The 16,017-nt window shown below is 42.5% G+C and overlaps 1 protein-coding gene and 1 long non-coding RNA gene across 17 annotated transcripts in view; one reads left to right on the top strand and one right to left on the bottom strand.

Moving 5' to 3' along the window:
* Nucleotides 1–121: 121 nt before the first annotated feature.
* Nucleotides 122–3,072, top strand: LOC137206145 (uncharacterized). The gene is made up of 3 exons (XR_010934481.1): nucleotides 122–188; nucleotides 1,421–1,473; nucleotides 3,006–3,072. It is a non-coding gene; the product is annotated as an uncharacterized lncRNA (long non-coding RNA).
* Nucleotides 3,073–7,216: 4,144 nt separating this feature from the next.
* The window catches only part of AAK1 (AP2 associated kinase 1), a 173,399-nt gene continuing 164,598 nt past the window's right edge, over nucleotides 7,217–16,017 (bottom strand). For all 16 annotated transcript variants that reach the window (XM_067704811.1, XM_067704810.1, XM_067704817.1 and 13 more), the window contains one exon: nucleotides 7,217–14,904. In XM_067704811.1, the coding sequence (XP_067560912.1) occupies nucleotides 13,775–14,904 (1,130 nt within the window). In that variant the 3' untranslated portion in view covers nucleotides 7,217–13,774. The remainder of the gene's footprint in view (nucleotides 14,905–16,017) is intronic.

Here is a 16,017-nt window from a genome sequence, read left to right as displayed (position 1 = left end):
CCTACTTCCCGAGGCTGGGAAAGGGGGGAAAAAAGAAATCCTTGCGAAGCTTGCGCAGGCGTGGTCAAGCAAGCACGAGGGACTCCGCACGCATGCGCGGAACAGTACATTGCTTTTCCCACTTAGATAGGTGCTGCGTTTGCACAGCCTGATCCTGCGGAACATCCTAGACCCGCCTATTGCCTCTGGTAGGAACCTGCTTGCCATTCAGGCCCAGTTCAGTGACTGTCTCAAAAGATGCCCTGAAGCATATACCCTGGGAAGGTTCTCGCCTTTCTCCAGCGAGCTGCCTGCTCTTCTCCCATGGGGCCCCTGTGGACCTGGGTTAGGCTGGGTTTGTGGACTCGGTCATGTTGGACCAACAAGCACAGAGAACTCACCTCGTGTGGAGCTGCCTTTTGCTGTATAAGCATGAGTATTGAGTGATTTCCAGAGCAAAGTACAAAAGTTCGTTAACTATTCTCCAGGATCTTACTGGGGTAAAAAGCTTTCTCTAGGACAGCTGTTCTCAAAATGTGGACTGAGGGCAGCAACCGCATGGGAACACGTGGGAAGTGCAAATTATCACACAGCACGTTAGACCTACTGAATCACAATCTCTGGAGCTGGGGTCCAGTAATCTGCTTGAACAAACCCTCCAGGTGATTCTGATGCAGGCTAACGTTTGAGAAGCACTGTTCTAGAAGATATGCGCAGAGGACTGGTTTCTGTAAGGGAAACAACACACCTGTTGTCGGACAAGTTGAGACCACATGGAAGGGGAGGCCTCTAAGGGGGTGGGCGGGGCTTCAGGCTGTGGCTGCTCTGGGGCTGGACACGTGAGCCTCCTCTGAGTGCATCTTACATTCTCAAGGCTGCGGCGTGTTGGCTTCTGTCTTTGCTGACCCATTCTAGACCTCAGTGTCATCCACGGCTTTCCCCTTTACTCTCTTCTAGACCTTGAATCAAGTGTGCAATGTGGCTCTTCCACCCAAGAACATACCCCAGTTAGGAACCATCTTGCTGTCTTCAACTTCTCCCTCTCTTATCTGTTCCTTCCCATAAGAAAAATCCTGCCTTGCCCCAAACCACCTTAAAACCACCACTTTTTCTTCCCCCAGCAAAGTCGAATGGCATAAAAGAGTTGTCTACACTTTTAGCCTCTAGTTTTTCACCTCCCACTCTTCAAACCACTGAAAGCAGCCTTCTGTGTCCCACTGGTGTGGGGAGGGGAGCTGATCTAGTCAAGACCACCCACATCATCCATGTTGCTGAACCTGAAGGATCCTTCTTGGGTTTTACCTTTCTTGACCTCTGGAACGTGGAATGCTAAGGGTCTCTCCCTCCCTTTCGTAATCTGATTCCTTGGCTTCCCTGGCACCACAACTGCCAATTTTTCCTATTATTTTTCTGGTTACTCCTTCTCCTTTCTCCTTTGCAGAATTTCATCTGCCCGCCGCTTAAGTGTTGGTGCTTTGGGGGACCTCATTCCGGGTAGTACTCTTACGATTTGTGTGTGTGTGTGTGATTAATTGACAAACTTCAATTAATTGACAAACTTCAGGGAGTTATGCCAATTAGCATTTCAGTCAGCCACCAAAATATGTTTCTCTCCCTTGCAAAAACTGGATTAAAAAAATTTGGGAGGGGGTCTTCCCTGGTGGTGCAGTGGTTAAGAATCCGCCTGCCAAGGCAGGGGACACGGGTTCGAGCCCTGGTCCAGGAAGATCCACATGCTGCGGAGCAACTAAGCCCGTGCGCCACAAGTAGTGAAGCCTGTGCGCTATAATTACTGAAGCCTGCACTCCTAGAGCCCGTGCTCCGCAACAAGAGAAGCCACCGCAATAAGAAGACTGCGCACCACAACGAAGAGTAGGCCCCGCTCGCCGCAACTAGAGAAAGCCCGCGCACAGCAACGAAGACCCAACGCAGCCAAAATAAATAAATAAAATAATTCTTTTTTTGCCAATTATTGGTCATTTACATTAAGTGGAAAACAAAACTGGTTAGAAACAGCACCTACAGTATGATCGCATTTACGTAAAATAGTTTGTGTCTCTGAGTATGTGCTTGTATGTGTGAGCATAAAGTGTCTGGAAGGCTGACTGCCAGCCTCCTTTCTCTTTCCCCTCCTCTGGCTGTTTTCAGTTCCTTAAATATGCTGAATTATTTCCCACCTAAGGGCCTTTGTATAAATTGTTCCCCCTTCAGGGAACAGTGCAGAAAGCCACAGGCAACCCCAGGCAAGGAAAAGGACCACTGCTTCATGATCCCAAGCCCCTTCCTTGCAGGAGGCAGGTGTAGAAAGAGGAGAAGAATGGTCTTTGAGCCTAACCAAGGGAAAGGAAGAAAGCTCTAAGGCAGATACAAGATGGAAGTTTGAAAGACTTGGCTAGATTTTTTAATACTTGACAGTAAGATAGAAAATAAGATAGTTTTTAAAGATGAAAGTAACCAGAAAGCAATGGGATTTGCTGAATTTCAATCAAGGAGTGAGGCAGGAAGAACAAAAAGATGACATTTAAGCCCTTTTTCTGATTGTATCTTACTGAACTCATTCTGTTCAAAATACTGGTTGTATATATATATTTTTAACCATTCCCTTTACTAGCTACTCCAAAGATATCCAGTTCCTCCTTATTCTTAGCAGATTTGACTTCACAGAGAAAAAGATAGAGGCCTTGGTGGTAGCAGTAGTGGCAACTGACTCTCTAAACTATTAAAGCCTTGCACAAGCTCACATACTTATCTCTTTCTGCTGAAGGCATCCAGAATATTCCACTTCAGGAGCTTTGTTTGGAACTACCCTTATCTACCTAAAAGTAGAGCCTCCCAAAAGATTTCAAGTGTTATAAATCCTCTCCCCAGGAGTCTAGCAGCCAGGAAAGATGGACTCTTATCACTGAAGAGGAGAATTGGCTCAGGGATAAGAAATCACCTAAGCAGACATTCTCACAAAGCTATCACATCTCTATTCTCATAAGAAACCATTTATCTTTTCCTAAAAATCATTTGTTTCCTCATAGGTGTCCTTCTCCCCTTCTCCTTCCCCTTCTCCTTCCCTTTGATGGAAGAAATGTTCACATACTGAGGTATGGGGAAGTTATTCTGGCTTATACATGATTTGGCTTGAACTTTATGCTAACTAAAATAGTCTGTCTTATCACTTGTCAACCATATATTGTACACATACTTTAACCATTGAAAGAATGTTGCCCACCATCCAGTTATATAAAGGGTTAAGTCACAGTCCGTTGCTGTGGCTCACAGTGGGAGCCCTGAAGGAAATTCAGGGGGAAAAAGACCAGCCCAGGATAAGGCATTCTGCGTTTTGAATAAACTGGTCCCTAGATAGTTATGATGCAGACCTCAGGAAGAATTTCAATGACCCTAGATTCTTGCATCTTCCCATACATAGCAGGTCACTAAAATCATTAACTTGAGATCGCTGTTCTTTGTGATTAGCAGTCATCTTTTATCAGGATCTATGCTTGACCGGCCAAAAACATCAGGTATCTCTGGGCTCCTCCCCTACCTCTTCAGAACAGTCTTCTCAGAGCTACTGAGAGGCTGTTTCTCAAGCTATAGTCCTGAGTTTGGCTTGAATAAAACTCTCTTCTATTCTTAGTTAGATTGTTTATTGATTATTTTGTTTGTTTGTTTGTTTTTGTTTTTCAGTACTCGGGCCTCTCACTGTTGTGGCCTCTCCCGTTGCGGAGCACAGGCTCCGGACGCGCAGGCTCAGCGGCCATGGCTCACGGGCCCGTACGCTCCGCGGCATGTGGGATCCTCCCAGACCGGGGCATGAACCCGCGTCCCCTGCATCGGCAGGCGAACTCTCAACTACTGCGCCACCAGGGAAGCCCTGCTTATTGATTATTTGCAGCAGCACCTTATTAAGATGATATTGGGTTGGACAAAAAATTCGTTCGGGTTTTTCATGAAGCCCGGGTTACGGAAAAACCCGAACGAACTTTTTGGCCAACCCAATATATATAAGCCCCAAATTCTAACTGCCACCATGAGTTATATTTTCTGTGAATGCCCATGTAAGTATGTGAATAAAAATCTCTTTCCTCTGTAATAAGCTAAAGGGGAAAAGAATTTGAAAAAGAAGAGATACAGGTATATGTATAACTGAATCACTTTGCTATACACCTGAAACTTACACAACGTTGTTAATCAACTATGTTCCAATAAAAAAAAAAAACACCTCTTTTCTCTTGCTAATCTATCATTTGGAAGTTTAATTTGCCAGCCCTCAAGAGTTGAACCTAAGAGTGTAGAGAGAGTTTTCCTCTCCAACACTGCACTAATCCTACCTCCTTCTTCCCATAGCAGAAGAGGCATCTTTCTTACCCAAAGCCAGTACCTCCACCTGTGTTCTCAGTCCATCTGCTTCCTTACTCCCCCTCCCAGTCCTTAGGGACTTCACCCAATTTATTATTTTTTTAAGTAAAATTTTTGTTCAGAATATATTAGATTTACACAAAATTTGCAAAGATAGTACAGATTGTTTCTGTTTATCCCTTACCCAGTTTTCCCTGTTGATAGCATCTTACATTACCATTATACATTTGCCACAGCTAAGGAACCAGCATTAACCAAACTCCACAGTTTTGCGTTATTCTCTTGGTTAGACTGGGGTTATAGGTTAGGGGGAGGAAGACCATAGAAGGAAGTGCCCTTCTCATCACATCATAGGGTTCGTGTTATCAACATGACCTATCACTGTTGCTATTAACCTTGATCATCTGGCTGAGGCAGTGTTTGTCAGGTTTTTCCACTGCGAAGTTACTCCCTTCTCCTTCCCCTTCCATACACTACGTTTTTTTTTTTTTTTTTTTTGCAGTACGCGGGCCTCTCACTGCCGTGGCCTCTCCCATTGCGGAGCACAGGCTCCGGACGCGCAGGCTCAGCGGCCACGGCTCACGGGCCCAGCCACTCCGTGGCACATGGGATCCTCCCGGACTGGGGCACGAACCCGCGTCCCCTGCATTGGCAGGCGGACTCTCAACCACTGTGCCACCAGGGAAGCCCCGTACACTACTCTTTGAACGCACAACCCACACTTAAGTTTTGTGGAATTAAGCTCCACTTTGGGGAGATGGGGGAGCTAAATAAATTAACTGAAATTCTTCTGTATATGTCTTTTCTTCATTTCTTTATTCAGTCATTTTTTATATCAGCATGGGCTCATGGATATTTACTTTATACTTTGTTGTAACCTAATACTATGTTATTTATTTCATTGCTTAAGTTGTTTCAGCTTTGCGCATTGGCAGTTCATTCAGGTTGGGTCTGTGCCCCTGTGATTTTATATATTATTATTTTTAGCACTCCTTTACTTTCCAGCACTACAGATGCTCCTGCTTCATTTTGTATATTTCCTGCTCCAGCCCTAGAATCTGCAATTTCTCCATGGAGCCCTGCTTCCATGGAGAAATTCCATTAGAGAATGGTTTTTAGAAACGAAGATCTGGGTGCTGGGTGTGCTTACTGTCCATTTACTATTCATTTTGTTATTCCTTCATCTTCATCTGCTCCCTCTCTACAGATTGTTTCTCCTTAGCTGCTGGCATACAGACATATTCAAGTGTTTCCCTCATTAGTCCTTCTTTATCCATGTTCCCCACTGGCAAGCTCCCTAGATCTCTCTTCATTTCTGTTCGAGCTCTTAGCATGGTCACATTTTATATGAATTTGAAAGTGCTGTATGAAAGATTAGTAAAGTCTCAACTTGTGTGCAAAATATAAAATAAATACAAATATAAAAAACTGTCAGGTAAAGCACAATTTCAGGTGGGCTGAGGGAATTGTGATATTACCACATGTTGGTGCCACTAAAGCTGGTGAATCAAACAGAAATAGCTAACATTGATTGAGCACTTAAAGTGGGTCATTTTCTAAGCACACCTCATAGCAATCTATATCATGGGCATTTAATGTTATCCCCATTTTACAGATGAAGAAACTGAGTCCCTTAGAAGTTCAGTAATGTTTCAAGATTACACAGCTAGGAAATAATGGACAAGGGATCAATTTCCTATGCAATGTATTTCCATTTTATTGTAATTATATTCATTGGAATCCAGCCTTTTCTATATACATTTTACAATGGAGATTTATTCGTCAATTTTTAGTTCATTTCAAATTTTACCAACGGTTTCTACTACTGAGTTCTCTTGTGGCCACTATACCTACTAAATTCAAATTTCCTGAATCAAAATTTTGATTTAAAATGTCAAGATTTCAGTCTTCCATCAATTTTTGATGTGCAGTTTTAGCTGTTTTGAATTTTACTTGAATATGTCTACCAGTAGTATTCATTATAAACTGAAAAAAGGCTGACAGTTTATATTTAATTTTTGATTACTCTAAGAGAAAATTGTGATCCATTCCTCTCAGATAACGTAAGGTTTCTCTAAAGAGTGAAAAATAAAATATGTCCTTGAGGTCAAAAGGTCCTGCTCAAAAACAGGATGAGGCATGGGAGATCTGGTAGAACTACTAATTTCACAATATCTGACTTTAAGAATTCCACATGTAGCAATGGCGTTGGTCCCAAATCTCAGCACTGGAATATTGGGCTGCCTTCTGAAGGGAATACTTGGAGTCCTTTGGGCCTCTGGGCTAAGCTTACATAAAAGCAGGTTGAAGAAGTACTTGGTCTCCTTCCTTGTAGGCTGACATACTTCAATATGAGGAAAGATAAACTCAAGGAAAAAACACATGATGTAAGGGGAAAGATCTTTATCTTCAAATACAGAGAAACAGGTCTAAACCATTTATTCTTGGCTTTTCCCTGGGTCTCGCTCTGGTTCCTTCCACTTGGTTCTAACCTAGGGGACAACCCAAGGGCACCTCCTCCCTGGCTGGTCTCTTACCAACCAGTCTCAGGGCTGGCAAAAGTGAGTCATCAAAGGCTGTATGCAGAGAGACCACCCCAGGGGAGCTGGAGCTTCTAATTCTGGCTCTCCCTACAATTAAGGCAGAGATAAGTCACCACAGGTAAGCTCTGTCCACCTCTGCAGAAGGCTTCTCCTGCATCTCAGTGGGAGTGATGCATCTGAAAGGGTTTCCCCCAGAACGGTCTGAGTCACGATAAGGAAGACTACTTTTGGCTAATGAGAACTTGAAATAGAAAAAACATAAGAACTTCACATTGTAGAACTAGGTAGGGCACATATTTAAAGATAGATAGATGAATCAGATCTTAAATAAATCTTCAGAAAAAGTAGGCAACTCTGGCTTTATTCATGCATCTTATACTAGAGCTCTTTGGATCCCTGGATCTTCTTTGAACACCATGTCTGTGAACTCAGCCCATTACCAATTCTTCCTGAATCACGGATGTCAAGCTCATTAAAGCTTTGTTATGTTCTCAGATTTGGAAAGGACATAGGCAGGCAGGTTTTCCCCACAGTATGGATTTAAAAATTTTTAGGTATAATCCACTTCCACTAAAGATTTCTCTCTTTAGTTTCTTATGGTCTCTCTTTAGGGATTTTTTTTTTTTTTTGGAAGACTGCATATTAATGCAGGTCACATTCAGATAACACATTTTAGAAGTTCACAGGAAACTTTACATTGCAGGGAGCTCTGTGATTTTCCCAGCTCAGTCCTTATGGCTCCATTATCTTGTATTATTTCATTTATGCCTCCACAAACATCTAGATGAAAAGCAGGTCTCAGGAAATAACAATGCCAGCATTGGAAACCAACCAACAAAACAACCAACCAATCAACCAACCAACCAAGAGTTGCTCTTTGAAACTTAAAAATGTAGAGCTAGGCTTGGTACTAAGTGAAAGGTGCTTATGGAGTCCTTCAATCCTAGGAAGATCTGACTTAAGAAATAATACAAAGTGTAAATCATTTATTTTAATTAGGTCCATTTTAATAAAGTGTACAGGAGTTTACAACTCAAACAAGTATTCATAAAAACTATCAGATACATAAGATAGCTCACACAAAGGGTGCAATAACATAAACCCAAGAGTCTGCAAAAAAGAGGTATTGCAAGAGCTGTTAAGATTAACTCTATAAATGTTTTTTCCCTTTCTCATGTTCACAGACCTTGAGATTGTATGCACATATTGTTTCCTGAGGTCTGATGACCTCAACACTCCTTACAGCTGGGTCGACCTCCTCATTCAGTCAACTCAAAATATAGTCAGTAGGAGTTTGTTCACCTCTTCTGCATGGAACGAGCATGGTCCTTGGCCTTTATTCCATTCCTATCCCCTAACAAATGACGTTAAATATTCCCTCTTTCAAAGTAACATACTGCAGGCCTTGTAGTATTCTGCTCACTACTGCCCTCCCAATACCACACATGAGAGTTTAGGTCAAACCCTACTGAGTTTTATCCTTGTGGATGAGAAGAGCATGCTTACTGTGGAAATGAGTCTAAGGCAATGGCTTAGAACTGGAGTTAGAACTCCAGTTCTAACTCGGTAGGCTAACGGAACTGAATTTACTCATTTCAAATACCTACTGTCACCTCTTGGTATTCTTTGGATGCCTTCATTAGGAGGTCTTCAACACCATGGCAGAAAGCATGAGGATACACACACACACTCCAATCACACTCCTCAAACAGGAGTCTTTGGTGGACTCAGATACAACTGACTTGCCTTTTCAGAGTGGGAAGGTGATATTGTCTTCTCTCACTCCCAAAATCTCACTTTAACTGACATTGGTAAAAAAACCACTTCTGTAATTCTTTACCAAAAGGAATCATATAGATCCTTCTAACACGTATATATGGTTCTATTAAATGCAATGTAGATGACATTGACTTAATTTCAAGAAAAAAACATTGTTATTATAAACTCAAAACACTTTCACTCATACTGAGATTGCAGAGAAGTAACTCAGACTAAATTTCTTATGGAATTACAAGTTACAGGAATACTGGACTAAGCCACCAGTGTGCTGGTTAACATTTAGCCTCTTTTTTTGGCTTGTGGGATCTCAGTTCCCTGACCAGGGATCGAACCTGGGCCCACGGGAGTGAAAGCACAGAGTCTTAACCACTGGACCACCAGGGAATTTCCCCATTTAGCCCTTTTTACAAGCTACTCTAGAGTCCCTTCAAACATAAACTTGCCCCTGCATTCTAGGGCACTCTGGGCCTGTGTTAGATCAAGGTGGAGAGCATGAGGTTTTTGGGCTGTGTCTCCAGAGTAAGGCTGGGCTTCTGCCAACCTTCCTTCATCCTTTCTTCTAGTCCATAAGAAAAGGGGAAGGTGAGCCATTTCACTCTTATTTGGAATTATTCCAGTGTGGTAAGATTATCACAGGCTAGGCTAAAATTTAAGAAAAAACTGTTTACAGTAACAAGGGAGGCAAATAAAAATTAGCATGATCATTCATTCAGTCATACCTCTCACTCCCCACTTATTGGTACGATTATAATAGGGGAATGTCAAGTGAGGAAATGAACAAGGAAGGTGAGCCAGGAAGACTTGCAGGGCTAGAGAAAAAGCAGGAAAGACCTGTGTCTGGCAGTTTAAAGATGGGATCTGGGCATCACATGTGGGAGGCCTGTTTCCTAATAAAGGTCAAGATGCAAATGAGGCTGGTAGGACCAGGAAGTCAGAGAGCAAGATGGCGTCCTGGCAATCAAGACACTGCCAGTGTGGATTCCCACATCGAAGCTGAGCAGCTAGTTGTTTTCACAGCCTAGCAAATTTATCTTGTAGCAAAAGAACACAAAAACAATTCCCAGCCAGATACTACTTTTTATTTTCAAACATTTTGAAACCCTTCCTTAAGTGAACTTCACAAGTTTGCAAGTGTTCTGGTGGTTAAAACAAACAAAACCAACCAACAAACAAGTAGTCGACAGTCACTGGAAAAAGCAAGAATTTAAATTTACATGATTACATTTAAAATCTTCATGTTTACTCCAGAAAGCAGGATTGGAGGATTAGAACTCAGGGATGGCTGTGGGCATTTACAAGGAGCTCTTGCCTCCTTACAAGCTGTGGTCTCTTCAGAGGCTCTCCTATGTACCTTTCATCAGAATAATCTGGGTTCCAAATTTCTCATAGAAAACTGCATCTGTGTGACCAGCAGCAATTCCGAACTTGACTGGCCTGTGTTCTCCAATTTTAATTCCAAACACACAGCAGAGAATAACATCTTTCTTTATTAAAGGGACCCAAGGGACTCCATTTTAGGTAGTATCCTTCCTGCTAAAGAGTGAGTTGGATCTCACCTTTCTCTAGTTTCCTATAATAAAATTTCCTATTTGATAGGATGCATACATACTATATAACCTATGTTTTGACAACTTCCTTAGGGAAGCAAATACAGCATGATTGAATTTCTATTGTCAGAATCACTCTGATAGGTGATTCTGGTGAAATAGGTGATTACACCTATTTTAAAGAAAACTGAAATCCGCTACTTTTTGAGTCAGCGAAATGTCCACCAAATAGTTGAAAACATTGATGTACGTGTATTCTAAAACTTACTAAATAATGGGTCAATAAGATACTGGTATTTTTCTTGACAGTTCACAAAGGTTGCCAGGTTAAACTCAGACCTAACGTGGGCGAGTGAATACATATAAACCAGTCCACACATATGAAATTTTCAACTCAACAATGAGTGGGCCCAAAATGAAATGGAGTTTGTGACCTAGATTTCTTTGGGTCCTGCCCTGCATCTGCTTCAAGCGTCAAATTTTGTTCATTCCATTTTCCAATCTAACCAGGATTTGGAGCTAAAGGGTTATCTGTGTGTGAACCCAAGAAACAGACATGCTAAATATTTTTCACCACACATAAGATAACTTCATGAATTCAATAGTGCCTGTTAGTCCATTAATGTGGATCCTTTAAGAGTTCATTAGTTCATGCCGCGGGTCAATGCTTTACGTCTAAATGTACCCTGGCTCATTGTGCTCCACTGAAATGAAAGGTCACAGGTTCCTGCATTCCGTGTATGTGTAAAGCAAGTAACACATAAAACAAACTAAAACAAGTAACGCAGTATTTTGCTGATTATGTGTTTTCTTTTCCCCTTAGCGTTAACCTAATGCAGTAGTTGGAAACATGCATTCGCTACTAATTCAAAGCGCCCTGAGCACTCCTGATTCCCTTGAAACGAAAATTTTCCAGATTTCCAGATTCAGGATGGACTCTGGCAAGAACATTTTATCTTTATTATTTTTTAATTTTTTGGCCACGCCGTGCAGCATGCGGGATCTTAGTTCCCTGACCAGGGATTGAACCCATGCCCCCTGCACTGGGAGTGTGGAGTCCTAACCGCTGGACCGCCAGGGAAGCCCCAAGAACATTGTGTCTTTACATGATGCATTTACTCTATATGATCCAAAGAAGATCAGTGCAGAGTTCACTAGTTATTAACTAATAATTAATGTAATCCGATAGTCCTAAAATTTTCATGCATCATTCAGTAAGAACACCACAAAAGTAATCTGCATGTGTTTATATTCATTTCTTGTTCAAAAAAGGTATTTAGAGTCTCCAGCCATCATAGGTCTCCAGTGAGAATAAAAAAGGATTACAAGCACAGCTTGACAAATGATTCAATTATGTAATAAAATTACCAAGATTTTATTGATTTTCACCTTGAGAACTAAAATATCAGAAGGGGAGTGATCAAATAACCAAAGGAAAGTCATTTTGCAGGACTGTTACAGAGGTAATCCTGAACACCTCTGGTGAATTAGAATGACCTTCTGCTTTAAGAGTTTCTGGGTGAGAACTCTCCTTGAATATTCCCATCCTTTTCACTCCTGCACGTGAAGGCTTTAATTGATAAAGGCAAGGGAAGAGCTTGGGGTGCTAAGTTCCACACCTGTTAGCCAAAACTATTCAAATGGAAAGATGATTCTACATCCACTGTTACACAGAAAATTCAGAAATGATCATTGGGAGAAAAGCCCAACGAACATTTAACATCCATAAAAGTGAAGGACCAGCACTGCTGAAACCTCAGTTGGAAAATCATTGCTAGGAGCCCTGATCCAGTACCTATTATTTAAATTTATCTTTTAACCTGGACAGCTGAAATAGGTGGAGACTAAACTAGAAAATGTCTTGAAAAGTGTCTGTTCATATTTTACTGCCAAGATCCCTGAACTTCAAATTTAAAAGTGTGACACTTAACTGCAGTTGAGTTTGGCATTCAGGCTTGATTCTTGGACAAATTTCCCATAATCCTTAATTCATTAATCTGGGTTGGTAAGCAACTCTCCCAACATCTCCAGCTAATGGAGAAATCACTAACATTTACTACAAGTCACAGGAAGCTTTCAAGTTGAAATAGGAAATTGAACATCTTCAGCAGAAATCTTCCCACTGAGACATAAGTTTCATTTCAAGGCACTAATAATAAAGGGTATGAAAACAGCCAAGAATAAGTCAGATCTTTCCAGAAATACAAGACATTTCAAAAACACAAGTGAGGCACCTATCTGACCTACTTTAGCATCCAAGGGGACAGAGAATTGAAAGGTTTTCATGGCTGGCTGGTTCAGCTCTTTTCCTTTCTCCCAAACTTATTTACATGTCTCAGATTTCTATTTCCTCAAGAAGCAGTAGACAAAGGTGACAAGGATGTGGAAAAACAAACAAGCAAATCTAGTTTGTAGCCTAGTCTCATGATTAATTAATTTCCTATTGACAGCATGGAGTGCTCAGACCTAAGGTTTTTAAGTACTTTTTAAAATTACTTAGACCACAAACCCAGTGTTTGGAACTGTAACATTGTGCTCTTTTCTATTGTTCTGAGGGGGAACTGTATAAGGATAATTAATTTTTCAAGCCTGTGTAAATGGAATTTGTTCATAGCAAATTCTAGAAGGAAAAAAAAAATCTACTTAGAAACTTCAGTTCCAACAGGATTTTCCTATACATTCCAATGAATTCAATTTTGCCATGAGAAAAGAACTCAATAAAAACAGGGTTCAAGTCAGTTAGGTCAGGAGACCAATGTCAGCAAATGAGTGATTGTGGAGGTACGCGAGGTGGGACAGGGTTTAGCTAAAGGATGAATGTTTCCTGTGCACACAGACATGCACACACATAGCTGTGTGCTCACACGAATTTTTAAAGTGTGCACATGGGGAAGGCTCAACACTATTAGACACGAGCATAGATATCTGTTTGCATTTCTACAAAGGAAAGGATCTGACACACGTCACACACCCACAGACACTCATGCACGAGGACCAGTGTGGCTTGCACAGACTCAGATCCAGAGAATCCTTCTAGAGCTGCCGGCTTCACAGGAATGATGCGTATCTGCGGGATTACACTTCCTTTTGATGTGCAGAATTTTTATCTGGTTTTCTTTCCTGAAATATACCCTTTTCAAGAGTATGAAACCAAGTCCGGGAGGAACTCATCTTGATTCCTTGATAGACATGACTCAGAACAGGAACTACAGGAGTCAAACTAGCAATAACATGGCCCCTTTGGGAAGTTATTTCTGGATTTACTGGGAAGTAGTTCTAGACTTAAACAGTTTCTAGGCAAACAACAAAAAGCAGAGCTCTGGGTGGAGATGGAGATGGAAATGCCTGGAAGTCCAGAAATCAATATAAACAAAAGAATTGAGCATAACTTAAAGGAGTTTCAACTAACTTATCACCTCGACTGAGTTTGCTGACTGAAGAATTCCTGCTGACTCATGGAACTGAAAGATAATAATTGATATGTCAATATTTCTTCTTAGGAAGGCTCAGCTGGGAGTGATGTGGTGGGTGTTAAGGGTGGGGTAGAGACAGAGGCCTAAGGCTCAGGTATGGCTCCTAAGGTTTCTGCTTGCCTGATTTCGAAGGAAAGGGCGCTAAAGCAAAAGGATCAGCAGCTGGCAGCTCCGTAGTCCTGGAGGAAAGGGATGTGATGGCAACAGAGCCAGCTATCGACTGCTTATTGGTTTGCGAAACAATTTTGTAGGCAGCGATGGGCTGGGCTTCTGGACTTGGCTCATCTTCTGGGCTATAGTGACGGGAATATTTGGATAAAGACTGGGGGCGGAATGGTTTGCCAGCCACGGGGCCTGAGACAGATTCTTTCTGGGGCTGAGGTCCTTTGTTTCTGTCATTAGGGTGGGCGCCAGATTCCAGAGAGGTGCCCCTGGGAGAGACGCTGTCAAGATGGTCTGCTGCTTGTACAGAATGGGAGGGGTGGTTAGACGGTTGGGCAAAACCAGCCATGGAATACTGAGCTCGGACAGAGGGATGCACGGCTCGATCAAGGCCCGGGAGCAGAGGGATGTCATTGGTCTGACGGAGGAGACCGGGCTGCGCAGGAGACTCTGGGGAGGCGCTCTGGGCAACGGTTAACTCCTCCATGCTTTTCTTCTTAGTGAAAGGAGCTCTCAAGAACACGTCCGCCTCCTCTGGCTGGGAAGGAGCCACGCCGCCCTTGCAGACAAATGGGGCTTTGGTGAAAATGTCCACGTCATCCGCGGGAACCCTCGAGCTCCTGAAGGGAGCAGTGGCGAAAACATCTGGCTCACCGAGTCCATCAGCGGTTGGCTGCGTGAGGGCTCCGAACTGGTTCTTTCTTCCACCTTGCGCTGCCTTGGCTTGCTCAGGAGAGACTTCTGGCTGAGTGAAGGGAGTGGCTCCTCCCAGCTTCCCCTGCGGAGGCCTGCAGCTCTCATCCTCTTCTGAAGACTCCAAGAGGAGAGGTCGAGACCCACTGCAGTCCAGCATGTCCCCCTCGAGGTCGGTCCCTTCCTCTTCACTGCTGTGGAACGAGCTGTTGCTGGAAGGGCCATCTCGGGCCAAGTAGTCATATTCTAAATTGTTCTGAGTTTTCATTCCAGGTACTCTGGAGGGGTCTGGATACAGGGGAAGGTCTTTAAAACCCGTTGATTCTTTAAAGTGCTCTACAGTTATTACAGGATAGGGATTGGGCTCTCTCTGGATACCTAGAAAAGCACAAAACGCAGAATTAATGCACAGGTCCATTCAACTCTCCTTGGAACATTTAATGGTCAACCCGTGGCAGAAACATTGTGGAACCAAATAATAGATGTTGAAAATGGAAAAGGAAAAACAGAAAAAGAAAAGTCAGGCAAGGAAACTGCACACAAACTGGAACACAACCAATCACGGTCTCACATTTCGGAACACGATAGGCACGATGTGCAGGAAAGGAGATGAAGATGTTAGGCACAAAGACATTCAGCGTAACTATGCAATGCTCCTACGCACGGGGCCAGGCACTGACACCTGCTCTACCTGGTGCTGGCTCAGGATGGAATGAAAACAAACCCAGTCACTCATCTCCACATCCACCATGACAGTTCTGGCTGATGCAGAAATACTGTCTGGGGACAAACTCAAATCAGATGCGACATGTGGTCATCTGCTCCACACTGCCTGTAACTGAGGATGGAACCTCCCCCCCGCCAAAGCAGGAGAACGTGGCTGCTTGATAAATGCAAAATTACTTGATGATTTACATCATAAGTACTATTCAAAGAGCACAAGAGTGCCTCAAATATGAATACTGAAGGCACTTTCTAAGGGGAGGAGACATAATCAAAATCATATTAAATCAATCACCTTCAGCTAGAGTTGCCCTGGAATTTTGTTTTCAGTCTTCTAAGTTAGCAAAGATCTCCTCTGCTTAAATGAATCCATCATAAAGTTCTTTAAGCGGAAGGAGTAAAATGCACAGGTAATTACAGAAGTATTTGCAAACTCTAATAAACGAATCTATTTTTATCTAGGTAGAGGTGCCTCAGGGTGCTCTGGCTTTTAAAATCAAATAGACAATTATCAGAATGCAAGAGAGCTTACCTTCCAAGAAATATTAGCAGGTTGGAAGTATGTCATTGGGCACATGTTAGCAAGAGGGCAGGAAAAAGGCATATGTAACTAAGCAAGAAGAATCCAGAGAAAAGCGTGGCTGGGGGTAGAGATATCATGTCATCATGGGTTTCCCAACCCACCAGGGTAAGAAATTACAGGTACCATGATTTGGACTCTTATAGATGACTCAGAACCTCTGTACAGCAGAAATTCAATCATCCCCT

The sequence above is a fragment of the Pseudorca crassidens genome, chromosome 14 (genome assembly GCF_039906515.1).
Source record: "Pseudorca crassidens isolate mPseCra1 chromosome 14, mPseCra1.hap1, whole genome shotgun sequence".
In the NCBI taxonomy this organism is placed as follows: Eukaryota; Metazoa; Chordata; class Mammalia; order Artiodactyla; family Delphinidae; genus Pseudorca; species Pseudorca crassidens.
Note: the sequence above shows the minus strand (reverse complement) of the source record. Positions and strands in the feature narration are given on the sequence as shown.